The sequence below is a fragment of the Elgaria multicarinata genome, chromosome 13, assembly GCF_023053635.1.
Source record: "Elgaria multicarinata webbii isolate HBS135686 ecotype San Diego chromosome 13, rElgMul1.1.pri, whole genome shotgun sequence".
NCBI lineage: Eukaryota > Metazoa > Chordata > Lepidosauria > Squamata > Anguidae > Elgaria > Elgaria multicarinata.
Window position 1 is genome coordinate 752,785 of NC_086183.1, and position 17,139 is coordinate 769,923.

The following is a 17,139-nucleotide window of genomic DNA, read 5'->3' on the forward strand; positions in this document are numbered from 1 at the left end:
TCCACCTGAGCTGCTCTTCTCCAGGCTAAACATGCCCAGGTCCATCAACCGTTTCTCATAGGTCTTGATTTCCAGAACCCACCCACCCCAACCTGATCATTCTCCCTGAATCATGTTTGGGTTTGACAATGTCTGTCTTAAAAAGTGGTACCAATAATGACACAAATCAGGATAATTTGGATCTGGACCCACCTCTTGTCTACAGAACCTGCCCTGCTTTAGGGCTACAGGCTAAATACCACTCTCCACCCTTTGGAAAAGAAAGAATATGTGGCGACCTGCTAAGCCTGTGGAGCTGAAGCCCTGTTCCTGCCTCTATGCAGGCATGTCTGCTCAGCCCAGTGTGGTGGGAAGGTGCCGCTCGCAGAAGGGCAGCCTTCTTTCCCTGTGCGGCAGCCCTTTGCTTGGGTGCTCTCATTTCATTCCTGGTTTTATTGTTTTATGTGCAATGCCTTCTTTCTTTGGGATTCAGTGCTCTAACTTCAGAAAAAGCGTAGGGTAAATTGGGTTCTGGCTAATATGTAATGTGAAAGATGACTGTGCTCATGACATCGCTGTGACGTATTCCATTGTTGGGACTGCTTTTCAGTTTGGGAACAGGCTGAGAGAGACCAGCTTGGCCAGAGCCAGACTGGGAGTTCTTGGATAACTCCAGACTGGGGTTTTGTTGATGTTGGCTGTGCTGGGCCTCTCCCTTCCCCGTGGAAGTGATTCTGCAAACAGCTCCTGGGCCTTTGCCTCTCCTTGCGGTCTGTGTCATTGAACTACCTGACCAAGCTGGCTGTGGCTGGGAACAATGTGTGCAGCCCTCCCCTTCAGAATGCGGCAGGCCAAGATAAGGAGCTGCTTTCCCTGGGATGCTCGGGGCAGGCTGAGATTCCATCCCAAGGCCCTGATGGGAGAGGGGTAGCTCTCAGGGGCCTCCTTTGCTTGCAGGAGCTGCCGGGAGCAAAGGCCTCAAGCAGAAAGGGAAGACGGCACCGGTCATGAGCCAGCTGCACAACGCAGGTGTTGCCAGCACAGCTGCTTCCTGCAGGTAGGCAAAGCCCTGGGAATAGATAACGCCCCAGTAAGAGCACCCCAGTGCCTGCAGAAGAGCCTCTCTTCCTCACCAGGGACAAACCAAGACCTGTTCCTGGGGTTATGGGCTGGGTTTCCACCTCAGAGAGCATTTTTTTTGTCCAGGCAGTGTTCACTTCTGGCTTCCAAAATTAAACAGTATGAAGGAAAGATGGTAGGTGCCTTCTACATAAGCTAGAGGAATGCAGACTTTGTAAGGCCATCCTCATTGGCCTAGCAATTTGTTCTTTGGGGCCTGAAAGTTTGCATATTCTGTTAACAAGAGAAAAATGTTTCCTTCCTCATTATTTGGGCCCATCAGGGCTGCACTGGATGAATCACAAATGAAAGTTGCGAGGGGGTGGGGGAGGGAGAGAAAATGCCACTACTATGACAGAGTCCATTTGAAGCAGAGGTGGGCAATTTCAGCAGATCTAGGGACCATTTTCCACCCTCTGTACCACCCTGGCTGCACTAATATCAAACTATGATGGAGGCCAGAAAGGGATGAATTTTCAGCCTCCATTGTGTTTCCCCACCATTGTGTTTCCAGCTGCTGCTGCACTGCCAAATGCATCTTGGCAGAGCCTGGGCGGGGGTGGAGTGCAGGCAGCCTGTGTGATGGCCAGGCCATGGCTTGGCTGTGTGTTCTTGCATGTGGGATCCTGGCTAAAGATGAGACTGTGTCAGGCACAGGCCAGGGCGCTGGTGTTTTGCTGGGGAAGGTGGGCTGTAGCACGGTTTCCTCTCTGCACTGGGCACCGGGTCCATTCCACCCAGGTTTGTTCGTGTGCCATCCCATCCCTGTTCTCTTTGGGTCTGCCAGAGAAGAAGCTGGCTGCCGGCTGCCACGTCTGAAATGCTGCCACATGCACACATAGCCTTCCTCCGCCTTCCCCTCTCATCCCCAGGCCAAATAAGCCCAGAAATGAGGTAACCAGTGAGATGGTCCGTTCCTCGAGTGTGCTGGTGTCGGATGAGACGCGGAGCTTGTCCATGCAGATGTTTGGGCTGAGAGACACCATCATCAGGTCCCGGCTTCTGCAGAAGGAGGATCTGTACACACAGCTGCAGAGCTTCAGGTAACAGTGGTCCTGAGAGGGGCGGGGGAGTCGGGCAGTTCCAGCCCTCAGCGAGTGGGGTTGTTTGCACCAGGGCCGCAGCTTCCATGGCTGAGGCACGTGGGGCACGCCTTGAGTGGGGCGTGTGGGGAGCGTGGGGGGGGGTTGTGTTCAGGACGGGCTTGCAAGAAGTGGTGCAGCTTGTGTGTTTCCTGGCAGGTTTTTTGTTGGGACATACAATGTGAACGGCCGGTCGCCCAAAGAGCGCCTCCAGCCCTGGCTCAGCCAAGATGCAGAGCCTCCGGATGTGTACTGTGTGGGGTATGTCCGCCTCTCCTTGCTTGCCTGCCCTTGAGCTTTGCCCTCAGCCTGTGCCCCCACTTTTCGTCATGGGGAGAATCTCAAGACAAAGGTGTGCTCCTCCAGGCACTCTTGTCTGTGCATGGGCAGACCACCCGACAGCAGTTTGGTTCATTAGAACTTATTTTCCCCAAGTTGCTAAGCAGACTGAGTGAATTTCCCCCTCGCCGGAGAGTGGGGAGCACCAAGGGCCAGAGCTCATGGCTTCCTGTCTTGGATGCAGCTTTCAGGAGCTTGACCTGAGCAAAGAGGCCTTTTTTTTCAATGACACACCCAAGGAAGAGGAATGGTTTAAGGCTGTGACGGAAAGCCTTCATCCGGGAGCCAAGTACGCCAAGGTAAGCCGGGCATAGATTTCTGAGTGGGCCCCCTTACCCATTTCTTCCCTGGGCTCTGCTGTCCACCTAGCTGAATCCATTCTTTCACCATGGTGGGGAGGGGGAGAACGCAATTCCCCATCGAGGTCGGCATAAGAGCCCTGTTGTCATGTCTAGCCCTGCTCCCCCTGTTTTGGAAGAAGGTGTTTCAGGTAATCAATCAGAATCAGACTCTGAAGTAGAGGAGTCGGCGCCAGATACAGGCCAGCCTGTACCAGTGGGGGAGGAAGCTCTCACGGTTTCTTCTCCAGCTGCTGCTGATCTCTCCAGAGCTTATCTCGTCAAGGGCAAATCATACACACTCAGTGGAAACCAACATTCTTCTGTAGGAGAGAGCGCAGACAGTCTAGCTGATCCTAGGGTGCGCCGCAGGCTAAAACGGGCAGAGCGAAAGGAAAGCAAGAGAAAGTCGGCCCACCTCACATTGCGTCAGAAGCTGCCTCAGAACTAGCCTCTCTGAAGTTAATGCGTTTTGGGAAAAGGCTTTCCGGGGGGATCTACACTGCTGCTTTTAAAGTGCTTTAAAGCACTTTGAAAACGTTTTGAAAACTATATATGCAGTGTGTCCTGGGCCCCAACAGTTGTCAAAACTGTTATAAAGCGCTTTAAAGCAGTAGTGTAGATACCCGTGTTCTCCTTGAAAGGACAAAGGACAATTGTCTCACTTAGTTTGCATAGTTTTGCCGAGGGTGAAGGTTCCAAGAAACATCTCTTCAAGTGGGAAGAGATGTTTATTGCTTAAATAAAGCTTTGTGGATTATTTAGCAGGCCTCATCATTGTCTCCCCTGAAGGCAGACAGTTTTTGAGAAACATGACACTTGTGCCTCTTCAAGGGCTCCAGGCTAGATGAAGCAGGGAGTGCCTTTCTGGGAAGGGTTTTTCTTCCTACTGCCCCCACCCACCCACTCACTCCTTCTTTGGGCGGCAGAGAGGGGCCTGCAAAGTCTCTTCTCGCTTTCTGTCCCCTCCTTGCTCTGGCTGAGAAGCCCCCCTGGTGGCGCTGCAAGGCCTGAGCTCACTTTCCGTCTAACAGGATTTGTAATGTCAGTAAACTGGAAGGGAGCTCTGGATCTTGATTGCCCTTTTGGGTGGATGCAGTGAGCAGCCTTCTTGGTCACAAGGCAGGAGAGCAAGCAGGCAAGGTTGAATCCATTCCATGGTTGGAGGCGGCATTTGATTATCCAGGATTTGATCTGAGATGAGAAAGCTGATCTGGTGTGTCTCACGGAGATCAGGTGGAGGGAGGAACGGGGCATGTGGTTCATCCAGCTCCATCTGCCCAGTTCCTCCATGGCACAGCAGGCCAGGGCTAGGGGTGGGCAGCTGGACTGGCAGCAGCCGTTGGAATTCTAACTCTCTGGCCAGATGCTGCCTTCTGCCAGGACAGTGCAGGGATTCTGCTTGTGTCCTTCCCGCCTCACCATCTCCCTCCCTGAGGCAGGCCCAGCATGGGATCCTCTTGGGAAGTTCAGTCTCCACCCTGAGGTTGCTGAGTTGGGAGGAGCTCCTGGATTCATTTCTGCTATGGCCACCACTGGCCCAAATACTCTCTGGCCCCATGCTTGGGGCAGGGCCACTCTGGCCTGGCGTTCTGCTTTGAAGGGGGAGGAGTTTCCTGTGTCTCCGCTTCCATGGACGGGTCTTGAACCTCTGCAGGAGCAGTGGGCTGATGGAGACGGACTGCCGCAAGCACCTGGCGGATCTCCTGAATGCCCCCGGGGAAATTTTCTGCCTTGTCTGTCAGTGCTCCTGCCGGAGCCCTGGCAGAAATGGCCCAAGCAGTTGATACTATTGCTCCAAAGGGTCGTCTTCCCCCTGTTAGTCAGTTCAGCTCCCTAGTTTAACAGAGAAGTGAAAGCAATGATAGCCAGCTGATGGAGTCAAACCCAGGAAGTCTGCGGTGATGAGGGCAGTGAAGAAAGCTCACGGCCCTTCCTCGGCAGTGGCACGCAGAATAGACCAGCAATGCTTTTCTGTCCTGTGCTGGGCCTTCTTCACCAGGATGCTGGAGAGGGGGAGCCGGAGCAGTTGGCTGTGAACAAGTGGCTTAGTTCTTTGGGGATAACGGGGGTCGGACCTGCCTTGATTGGGACTCCAATATTAGGGATGCGCAGAGCAGGTGGATGTGACTTTGGGAACTGTCTCCACTTGAATCCACTCCTCTGGATTCTTTTCAGGTTGTAGATCTCAAAGGACCTGCCCAGAGTGGTGAGGGTTATGTTCAACCTCCCTTTGCCCTTCCTGGTTGATTAAATCAACTGAAGCCACAGTTAAGGGAGATGATATTTGAGAAAGTTGTTCTCTTTTACTTAAAGGAGGCAGTAGTAAGGCCTTTATGAAAGTAGCTTCCCTTGACCCAGAGGACTGGGAAATCACAAGCTAGCCTCAAATGGACCATTCCTGGCCAAGGTGATTGAGAAAGAGATGGTGTCGTAACTCGAGACACACCTGGATGATAACTCATTACCTGGACCCTTTTCAGTTGGGCTTTTGACTAGAATAGGAGGCTGAGATCAAGCTCACTGGCTCTGCCTTCAACTTGGTGGGTGGGTGGGGGGTTGATGGTTCCCTGCCTGCTCCCATGTCAGAATGGCAAGTCCAGCATGACACTTGTGCACCAGCAAACTGTTTTCCTTTCTGCAGATAAAGCTTGTCCGGCTCGTTGGGATTTTGCTCCTGCTCTATGTGAGGACAGAGCTGGCTGTGAATGTTGCTGAGGTGGAGGCTGAGACGGTTGGCACGGGCATCATGAGCAGGATGGTGAGTGCTCCCAGGCATGAGTCACCCTGGCTGGGGGGGTGGGGGAGGGAGGGAGGGAGGGAGATAGTGCTCCTCTTCCTGCTACAGGAGACTGCTGTGCCTCTGGGACTGCCCTGCCAGTGAGAGGGTCATTCAGGTCACACACACACACACACACCACTCCTTGCTGGGGCTGCTGAAGGTTTCTCTTCTAAGAGCTCTGGGCAGTTGCCTCATCTATACTCTTGTGGGGGTGGGGGGAGAAAACAGAGCCCTGGACCTTACGCAGCCTCTGCACGTTCGAGGACTCATCCCGCCAACCCCATCCCCCTTCTTCCACGTGGCATGCAGAGAAAGAATGCTGTTCTCTCTCTCCCTCCTGGTCAGGGCAACAAGGGTGGTGTGGCGATCCGCTTCAAGTTCCACAACACCTCTGTGTGTGTGGTGAACGCCCACCTGGCCGCCCACACGGAAGACTATGAGCGGCGGAACCAGGACTTCCGTGACATCTGTGCCCGGATGCAGTTCTGCCAGCTGGAGCCCAGCCTCCCGCCCCTCACCATTAGCAAGCATGAGTAAGTGGGGAGGATCCTGATGCTGCTGCTGCAGTGATGCAGAAGAAGAAGTGGAGGGGAGAGTGGAGGGGTGTTGGGAGGGGAAAGTATTCAAAGACTCATAGAATAGCAGAGTTGGAAGGGGCCTACAAGGCCATCAAGTCCAACCCCCTGCTCAATGAAGGAATCCACCCTAAAGCATCCCTGACAGGTGGTTGTCCAGCTGCCTCTTGAAGGTCTCTAGTGTGGGAGAGCCCACAACCTCCCTAGGTAACTGGTTCCATTGTCATACTGCTCTAACAGTCAGGAGGTTTTTCCTGATGTCCAGCTGGAATCTGGCTTCCTTTAACTTGAGCCCGTTATTCCGTGTCCTGCACTCTGGGTGGATCGAGAAGAGATCCTGGTCCTCCTCTGGGTGACAACCTTTTATGTATTTCATAGAATCATAGAATCATAGAATAGCAGAGTTGTAAGGGGCCTACAAGGCCATCTAGTCCAACCCCCTGCTCAATGCAGGAACCCACCCTAAAGCATCCCTGACAGATGGTTGTCCAGCAGCCTCTTGAATGCCTCTAGTGTGGGAGAGCCCACAACCTCCCTAGGTAACTGATTCCACCGTCGCACTGCTCTAACAGTTAGGAAGTTTTTCCTGATGTCCAGCCGGAATCTGGCTTCCTTTAACTTGAGCCCGTTATTCCGTGTCCTGCACTCTGGGAGGATCGAGAAGAGATCCTGGCCCTCCTCTGTGTGACAACCTTTTAAGTATTTGAAGAGTGCTATCATGTCTCCCCTCAATCTTCTCTTCTCCAGGCTAAACATGCCCAGTTCTTTCAGTCTCTCTTCATAGGGCTTTGTTTCCAGACCCCTGATCATCCTGGTTGCCCTCTTCTGAACACGCTCCAGCTTGTCTGCGACCTTCTTGAATCGTGGAGCCCAGAACTGGACACAATACTCTAGATGAGGCCTAACCAGGGCCTAATAGAGAGGAACCAGTACCTCACGTGATTTGGAAGCTATACTTCTATTAATGCAGCCCAAAATAGCATTTGCCTTTCTTGCAGCCATATCGCACTGTTGGCTCATATTCAGCTTGCGATCTACAACAATTCCAAGATCTTTCTCGTTTGTAGTATTGCTGAGCCAAGTGTCCCCCATCTTGTAACTGTGCATTTGGTTTCTATTCCCTAAATGTAGAACTTGGCATTTATCCCTATTAAATTTCATTCTGTTGTTTTCAGCCCAGCACTCCAGTCTATCAAGATCACTTTGAAGTTTGTTTCTGTCTTCCAGGGTATTAGCTATCCCACCCAATTTGGTGTCATCTGCAAATTTGATCAGCGTTCCCTGCACCTCCTTGTCCAAATCATTAATAAAAATGTTGAAGAGCACTGGGCCCAGGACTGAGCCCTGCGGCACCCCACTCGTTGCCTCTCCCCAGTTTGAGAAGGTTCCATTGAGAAGTACTCTTTGCGTCCGATTCTGTAGCCAACTGTGGATCCACCTAATATTTGTTCCATCTAGCCCACTTTTAGCTAGTTTGTTAATCAGAATGTCATGTGGTACTTTGTCAAAAGCTTTGCTGAAGTCAAGATATATGACGTCCACAGCATTCCCCCAGTCCACAAGGGCGGTTATCCTATCAAAAAATGAGATCAAATTAGTCTGACAGGATTTGTTCCTGACAAATCCATGTTGGCTTCTAGTAATCACTGCATTGATTTCAAGGTGTTTACAGATTGACTTCTTTATAATCTGCTCCAGAATTATCCCAGGGATGGATGTCAGACTGACTGGTCTGTAGTTCCCAGGTTCCTCCTTTTTGCCCTTTTTGAAGATAGGGACAACGTTAGCCCTCCTCCAGTCGTCTGGCACCTCACCCGTCTTCCATGATTTTGCAAAGATAATAGACAAAGGTTCTGAGAGTTCTTCCGCTAGCTCCTTCATTACTCTTGGATGCAGTTCATCGGGCCCTGGAGATTTGAACTCATTCAAGGAAATTAGGTGTTCTTTGACCATTTGTTTATCAATCTCAAACTGCAATCCTGCCCCCTCAACTTCTGCTTCACTTTTTCCAGGGGAGTCATAGACCCGCTTTTGGGAGAAGACTGAGGCAAAGTAGGAATTGAGCATTTCAGCCTTTTCTTTGTCGTCTGTTATCAATTTGCCATCCTCATTAAGCAGCTGAACCACCATTTCTTTCCTCTGTCTTTTACTACTCACGTATCTGAAGAAAGCCTTTTTATTGCTTTTAGCATCCCTCGCTAATCTCAGCTCATTCTGAGCTTTAGCCTTCCTGACGCCATTTCGGCACTTCTGCGCCACTTGTCTGTAATCTTCTTTTGTAGCCTGGACTTCCTTCCACTTCCTATATGTATCCCTTTTTGTTTTCAGGTCATTTCTAAACTTTTTGTGGAGCCACATTGGTTTCCTCTGTTGTCTTCTATCTTTTCTCCTTGTTGGAATTGTTTGTAACTGTGCCTTTAAAATTTCATTTTTTAAATACTCCCACCCATCCTGCACTCCTTTTCTCATTAGGCTCCCTTGCCACGGGACCTTACTTATTATAGTTCTGAGTTTATTAAAATCAGCTTTCCTAAAATCCAGAGTACGTGTATGGCTACGCTCGACTTTTGTCTCCTTCATAATCAAGAATTCAAGTATGACGTGGTCACTTTCCCCCAGAGTTCCCGTAACTGCCACTTTATCCACTAAGTCATCCCTATTGGTCAATAACAAGTCAAGGATTGCCGACCCTCTAGTTCCTTCCACCACTTTCTGTAGGAGAAGGTTATCACCCATACATGTCAATAATTTCTTGGAAGGCAGTAATTTTGGCAGTAATGGTCTCCCAACAGATATCAGGGTAATTGAAGTCCCCCATCACTACTACATCACACTTCCTTGAAACACTGGCAATTTGTTTCTCGCTAATCTCAGCTCATTCTCAGCTTTAGCCTTCCTGACGTCGTTTCGGCACTTCTGTGCCACCTGTCTGTACTCTTCTTTTGTAGCCTGGCCTTCCTTCCACTTCCTATATGTATCCTTTTTCCTGCCACGGTCTCTCTCCCCCACCCCGTAAAAGTTTCCCAAGGGTGTTACTCTTTATGTAGAGTATAGGCGTGCACAGCACATTTTATTAGGGGGTTCAGCCAGGGATTTTTTTTTAAGGTAAACATTGATTAAATATATAGTAATAAAGGACTTTTTTTCATTCATCAAACAAACAAAATAAACGAAAACTGAAGTAAACTGTATTTTTTTTAATTAACAAGTAATCTGTACTTTAAAAATACACATTTTAAAATGGAGACTCTGAATACTATTTTTTTTTTTGCTGTAGTGATAACCAGGCATATATAAAGATGCAGTCAATTTTCACCATCTTTAAATTTAATCAGATAATGACCTAATCCAAACTTACTAAAACAGATTCACATTTAAAACAGATTCTATCACATTAACAACAATGAGTGTCATCTTAAGTTCCAGCACCATACAGAGAATACACCATTATTATTATTATTATTATTATTCCTTTTGCCCAATGCTGGGCCTCAAGGCGGCCTTACAAAGTTTAAAATATACATGGGGGAGGGGAGGGAAACAAAACCATAAACAATTAAAAAATACACAGCAAAATTATAAAACATTAACATAGATGGAGGGCTGGATTATTCTCCAAAGGCCTGCTTGAACAAAAAAGTTTTAGCCTGCTTCCGAAAGCCCATCAAGGAGGGAGCCAGCCTAGCTTCCCCAGGAAGAGAGTTCCAGAGCACCGGAGCAGCCACCGAGAAGGCCCTCTCCCATGTTCCCACCAAGCGTACCTGTGAAGAAGGTGGGACTGAAAGAAGGGCCTCTCCAGAAGATCTCAAAGCACGGGCAGGCTCATAAGGGAGAATACGTTCTTTCAAATAACCTGGACCCGAACCATATATCAAATGCCCTAATAATGATTTTAAAAGATTGCCCTGTGTGCTGCTGAGCAAAGAATTTGGAATGAGGTCCAGGAGAGAGACTTCTGGGGTGAATATAGTGAGGACGAGGGGTGGCTGCGAGCCTAGCGTAAGAGAGGGCTGGCTGGCAAGATTTGGAGAACTTGGGGGAGTGTAGGAGATCTGGAACTAGGGGCATCTCTGGAAGGCTGCGAAGGGGCTATTGGCAGAAGACAGGAGATGAAGGAGAAAAGAGAGGATGGGAAACCGTCACAAGGGCACATCAGTCTTCTTTACTGATCAATTGTAAGCCGCTCCGGGAGCCTTTTAGGCTGAGGTGCGGGATAAAAATACTCTAAATAAAAATACTCTAAATAAAATAAGGGCAGAAGAAGAGGATTGGCGTAGGGGGAGCCCTGGGGAAAGAAGAGAGAGAAATGCCCCTATGTGTGGGGTAGAAGAGGGAGAGAGGGTGCATACAGGAGAGGTATGAGTGTCCCGGAGGGGAGAGGAAACAGAGGTAATGTTTAGTCTTGAGGAGAAGCCTGAGGGGAGACATGATAACACTCCTCAAATACTTGAAAGATTGACACACACAGGAGGGCCAGGATCTCTTCTCGATCATCCCAGAGTGCAGGACACGGAATAATGGGCTCAAGTTAAAGGAAGCCAGATTCCAGCTGGACATCAGGAAAAACCTCCTGACTGTTAGAGCAGTATGACAGTAGAACCAGTTACCTAGGAAGGTTGTGGGCTCTCCCATACTAGAGGCATTCAAGAAGCAGCTGGACAACCACCTGTCAGAGATGCTTTAAGGTGGATTCCTGCATTGAGCAGGGGGTTGGACTTGATGGCCTTTTAGACCTCTTCCAACTCTATTATTCTATGATTCTATGAAAACAGTAGTGTAGATCCTGCCTGAGACACCTGGGCCCTGTACACCTAGGAAACCCAATGCATGTTGTTCAGTATCTAAATTATAGCCAGCTCTTGCCAGGGCTGGCCCAAGACATTTTGCTGTCCAAAGCGGAATAGCAAATGATATGACCCCCCACCCCACCCCCAAACTCACAGTGCAAAGCCAGTAAAGTCATTTTGGCACTTGAGGCCAGTGGACAACAGCTTATTATGCCATAATAAAGTTGTGAGTCTTCCAGATCTCACAGGATACTTTACAGCTTTTGAACACAAAAGAAGAAGAGGACTATACCACAACCTGGCCTTGTGGGTCATGTAACCAGCAAGTCCAGTCCAGAAAGGAAATCCAGACACAAGCAATTCAAGCCAAACCACACCACATACCCACATACTGTATTATTTTGCCCGAGTCCAAACATTGGTGCTCATATCCCTTTTTGCTGCAGTGCCACTTCTGCCCCCTTGACCCAGATAAGGGGCCTGGGCAGCTTGGAAGAAGCAACAAGTAAAGAAGGCCTATGGCACTCCATTGAACATGTCAACAGCCAGTCTACCCACTCCTCCCCTTGCCAGGAGCCACGCTGCCTATAATGGCAAAGTATAGTAATTGCCTGGGCATCTCTCTCTGCATAATCAGGTAGTAGCTTACAATGGTGTTAAGCAATTTTAGAAACCATGTGTAATAGTCTTATAGTCTTATAGACCCCTTTATGTCTTAAAATGCGTTGCTTCAGTTCAAATGGCAGATATATCTTCCACACTGACAGCTGCTACATTCCTGATACTAGAGCAATAGTATATATATGATTCAGCACATGTGAGGAGTTTCACATTTTAAACTCATTTAAGGTGCAAGCCTGTGCATATTTAGAAAGAAAAGAAGTCCTACAATTCTCAGCATACCCCAGCCAGCAGATTCTAGGAGTTGAAGGACTTTTTTCTGTCTAAACATGCATAAAATTGTGCCTTTAACTTATGTCACACTAACAGGAATACAGGAATCAAATAGAATTTCCTTCTTCAGTGGGACACACTTACTTAGGAGTAAGTACTTACATTGCAAACGTTTGGATGATCAGGCTAGTCCTTGAGATATTTTCCCTTCTTGGGAACGAGAGAAAGAGACAGAGAGACAGAGAAGAGAGATACCGAGGAGAGTGGGGGGAAGAAGGAAAAATAAAAGCCTTTAGTTCTTCCAGCCTCGTAAGATGTTCACCACCTGGTTCAACATGCAGCCTCCTTTAACCACACATATGCATACAGGCGCGCGCACACACACACATACGCGCGCGCAATGAGCAGCCAGAAGCTATCTGACGGTTTGTGTGTATCTAAGCGTGCAGGAGGCGAAAGAGCCCAAGCTTCTGGTCGGATTAAAAGTAAGCGGACTTGTCCTGAGAGCGTCCAGGAAGTGACAGGAGGAGAAAGGGAAAGAACAGCTCACAGGCTTTGTAACATCGAGGAACCGAGGAAGGAGGGGGAAAGAGAGAGGCAGGGAAAGGAGGATTCAAAACTACACGCCCGGCGAAGCTTCTCTTCCTTCTGTCCTCCTCCTCTTCTCTCCCTCCCTCCTCTTCTCACTCTCACTCTCCCACAATCCCAAACGAACGACTCCCTTGCCGAGCTGGAGAAATAATCAGTTTCACTCTTGGAAAAAAGGGGGCGGGATCACATCCCGAAAGCGTTTTAATAAAACAAACAGAGACGGGGGAAGGGAGGGGGAGCGGAGAGAGAGAGACCGAGACCAGCTAGGAGTCTCGCAGAGGCGGCGGCAAACCTCCCCCCACCCCTTTTGCCCCTCTCTAGTCTTCAACGAGATTGATAAATTACTCCACTACCCTTCTTTAATTATGTATATGGTATGCAGAATAAATCACCCAACATCAGGCACCTCAATCAAGCACTTTTTAAATGATAATTGCATCTTGGCTGAATCAATCTTGCCAAGTTGCTCGGCAGGGACGGGGCAAACATGGCGGCGGCAGCGTATTAGGGGGTTCAGCTGAACCCCCTGTCTGCACGCCAATGATGTAGAGCAACAGTAGCAGCAGAACAAGAAGAAACCAACCTGAGGGAAGCAGAGGAGCAGGTGGGGGTGGGGTGGGCTGTTGTGGCTGCTGCTTAACCCTTTTCCTTCCTCTGTTTTTCTGATCAAACTGCCCCTCCACCTCCGCTGCTCTTCCACTTCCAGGGGAACCCAGGTCTTCCTTTCACAGAGGCAGCTCGGTAAAGGAGGGGCATTTTGAGTAGAGAAACAGCTGGAAGGCAAAGGATTAAGCAGTTTCTCCTCCTCCTGATCATGGCCCCTTCCTGGGGCTGCTTTTGTCCTGGCGCGTTCTTTTAAAGCCGCCCTCAGGAGACAGAGCCATGGGACCTGCCATGCCAGGCCTCGTTTGGCCCTGCACTGTTTTCTGTCATCACAGACTGTGGCCATTGGCTTGGAGGCATGGAACCTGGTGCCAGAGCTGAGGCTCCTCCTGACCCTGCCAGGCCTTTGGTGGTGGCGCTTCCACTTGCTCCTTTCTAACAGATTTGTAGGTGGAGGGCAGCAAGGGTTCTCCCCCATCACCTGTGCACCTGGCAGGAGGAGCCAAGCAAAGCCCTGCTGCTGCTGCTGCTGCTGCTGCTGCTGCTGCTGCTGTGGGAGGAGAAGGGGGGAGTCTTGCTGAGTGATGTGGGGTGGAAGGAATTGTAATCCAATGAATCTGGAGGGCACCAGGTTGGGGAAGGTTGAATTAGGGTGTCAGTAGTTTTCAGTACCTTTTATTATTATTATTATTTATTTATTTATTTATTTATTTATTTATATAGCACCATCAATGTACATTTGTTTCTTTCTTCATTTAAACATTGTAAGGGAAGTCCATGCTTTAATTTTTTACAAGTGTGTGGCTGATAACTTTCTCCTATAGAAAGTGGAGGAAGGAACTAGAGGATCGGCTATCCTTGACTTGATACTGACCAATAGGGATGACTTAGTGGATAAAGTGACAGTTATGGGAACATGGGGGGAAATGATAACGTCCTACTTGAATTCTTGATTTTAAAGGAAGCAAAAGCTGAGTGCAGCCATACGCATACTCTGGATTTTTTGAAAGCTGATTTTAATAAACTCAGAACTATGGTAAGTAAGGTGCCATGGCAAGTGGCCCTAATGAGAAAAGGAGTCCAAGATGAGTTGGAGATTTTTAAAAACGGAAATTTTAAAGGCAAAATTACAAACAATTCCAACAAGTAAAAAAGATAGAAAATAACAGAAGAAACCAATGTGGCTCCAGAAAAAGCATAGAGATTACCTGAAAACAAAAAAGGATACATATAGGAAGTAGAGGGAAGGCCAGGCTACAAAAGAAGAGTACAGACAGGTAGCACAGAAGTGCTGAAATAGCGTCAGGAAGGCTAAAGCTGAGAATGAGCTAAGACTAACGAGGGATGATAAAAGCAATAAAAAGTCTTTCTTCAGATATGTGAATAGTAAAAGACAAATGATGGTTCAACTGCTTAATGAGGATGACAAATTGATAACAGATGACAAAGAAAAGACCAAAATGTTCAATTCCTAATTTGGCTCAGTCTTCTCCCCAAAGCAGGTCTATGACCACCACCACCCGGCCCCCCTGGGAAAAATGTACAAGCAGGATTGCAGTTTGAGATAGATAAACAAATGGTCAAGGAACACCTAATTTCTTTGAATGTGTTCAAATCTCCAGGGCCAGATGAACTGCATCCTAGAGTAATAAAGGAGCTAGCAGAAGAACTCTCAGAACCACGGTCTATTATCTTTGAGAAATCATGGAAGACAGGTGAAGTGTTGGATGACTGAAAAAGGCTAATGTTGTCCCTGTCTTCAAAAAAGAGGAACCTGGGAACTACAGACCAGTTAGTCTGACATCCATCCCTGGGAAAGTTCTGGAGCAGATTATAAAGAAGTCAAACTAGCTAAAAGTGAGCTAGATGGAACAACAGAATTCGACTTAAAGAGTGCTTATCAATGGTACCTTCTCAAACTGTGGGGAGGTAATGAGTTTGGTTCCCACAGGGCTCAGTCGTCGGCTCAGTGCTCTTCAACATTTTTATTAATGACTTGGATGTGGAGGTGCATGGAATGCTTATTAAATTTGCAGACGACACAAAATTGGGTGGGATAGCTAATACCAGGAAGACAGACACAAATTTCAAAATGATCTTGATAGGCTGGAGCACTGGGCTGAAAACAACAGAATGAAATTTAATAGGGATAAATGCCAAGTGCTACACCTAGGAAAAAGAAAACAAATGCACAGTTACAAGATGGGGGATACTTGGCTCAGCAATACTACAAGTGAGAAGGATCTTGTAATTGTTGTAGATCACAAGCTGAATATGAGCCAACAGTTTGATGTGGCTGCAAAAAAAGCAAATGCTATTTTGGGCTGCATTAATAGAAGTATAGCTTCCAAATTGCATGAGGTTATTCAGCACTGGTTAGGCTTCATCTTTAGTACTGTGTCCAGTTTTGGGCTCCACAAGGATGCAGACCAGTTGGAGCGTTCAGAAGAGGGCAACGAGGATGATCAGGGGTATGGAAACAAAGCCCTCTGAGGAGAGACTGAAAGAACTGGGAATGTTTAGCCTGGAGAAGAGAAGATTGAGGGTACACAGGATAGCACTCTTCAAGGACTTGAAAGGTTGTCACCCAGAGGAGGGCCAGGCTCTCTTCTTGATCATCCCAGTGTGCAGGACACAGACTAATGGGCTCCAGTTACAAGAAGCCAGATTCCGGCTGGACATCAGGAAAAACTTCCTGACTTTTAGAGCAGTACAACAATAGAACCAACGACCTAGAGAGGTTGTGGGCTGTCCCACACTAGAGGCCTTCAAGAGGCAGCTGGACTTGGATTTCCAAAAGGCTTTTGATAAAGTCCCCCACCAAAGACTCCTGAATAAACTTAGCAGTATGGAATAAGGGGAGAGGTCCTCTTATGGATCAGTAAATGGTTGAAGAACAGAAAGCAGAGAGTAGGAATTAATGGCCAATTCTCCCAATGGAGGGAAGTAAATAGTTGGGTCCCACAGGTATTGGTATTGGGACCAATTCTTTTCAATTTGTTCATAAACGATCTAGAATTAGGAGTGAGCAGTGAAGTGGCCAAGTTTGCTGACAACACCAAATTATTTAAGGTTGTTAAAACAAAAAGAGATTGTAAAGAGCTCCAAAGGGATCTCTCCAAGCTGGGAGAGCGGGGATCCAAATGGCAGATGCGGTTCAATGTAAGCAAGTGTAAGGTCATGCACGTTGGGGCAAAAAAACCCAACTTCAAGTATAACTTAATGGGATCTGAGCTGGCGGTGACCGACCCAGAAAGAGATCTTGGGATTGTGGTGGACAGCTCGATGAAAATGTCCACCCAGTGTGCGGCTGCTGTAAAGAAGGCAAACTCCATGTTAGGCATTATAAGAAAAGGAATTGAGAATAAAATGGCCAGTATCATACTGCCCTTATACAAACCTATGGTGCAACCACACTTAGAATACTATGTACAGTTTTGGTCACCACACCTAAAAAAGATATCATAGAGCTGGAAAAGTGCGGAAAAGGGCAACTAAAATGATGAAGGGGCTGGAGCATCTCCCCTATGAGGGAAGGTTACAGCAACTGGAATTGTTTAGCTTGGAAAAAAGGTGGCTAAGGGGAGACATGATAGAGGTGTACAAAATTATGCATGGTGTGGAGAATGTGGATAGGGAGACATTTTCTCCCTCTCTCAAAATACTAGAACTCGGGCTCATCCCATGAAGCAGATGGGTGGGAGATCCAGGACAAAGAAGAGGAAGTACTTCTTCACACATCACATAGTTAAATTATGGAACTCACTACCACAAGATGTAGTAATGGCCACCCATTTGGATGGCTTTAAAAGAGGGTTGGATAAATTCCTGGAGGCAGAGGCTATCAATGGCTTCTAGCCCTGATGGTTGTGTGCTATCTCCAGTATTCAATGCAGTAATTGCTGGGGAACATGGGTGGGAGGGTGCTGTTGCACCATGTCTTGCTTGTTTATCCCTGGCCAATGGCTGGTTGGCCACTGTGTGGACAGAGTGCTGGACTAAATGGACCCTTGGTCTGATCCAGCATGGCTCTTCTTATGTTATTATGAC

General features: G+C 48.1%; 1 protein-coding gene across 1 annotated transcript in view; it reads left to right on the top strand.

Annotated features, from left to right (window-relative positions):
* The window catches only part of INPP5B (inositol polyphosphate-5-phosphatase B), a 66,708-nt gene that overhangs the window by 9,508 nt on the left and 40,061 nt on the right, over window positions 1–17,139 (top strand). Inside the window, exons 6-11 of the mRNA XM_063140800.1 lie at window positions 937–1,036; window positions 1,971–2,141; window positions 2,340–2,441; window positions 2,704–2,818; window positions 5,502–5,618; window positions 5,985–6,172. Coding sequence (XP_062996870.1) covers window positions 937–1,036; window positions 1,971–2,141; window positions 2,340–2,441; window positions 2,704–2,818; window positions 5,502–5,618; window positions 5,985–6,172 — 793 coding nt within the window. The remainder of the gene's footprint in view (window positions 1–936; window positions 1,037–1,970; window positions 2,142–2,339; window positions 2,442–2,703; window positions 2,819–5,501; window positions 5,619–5,984; window positions 6,173–17,139) is intronic.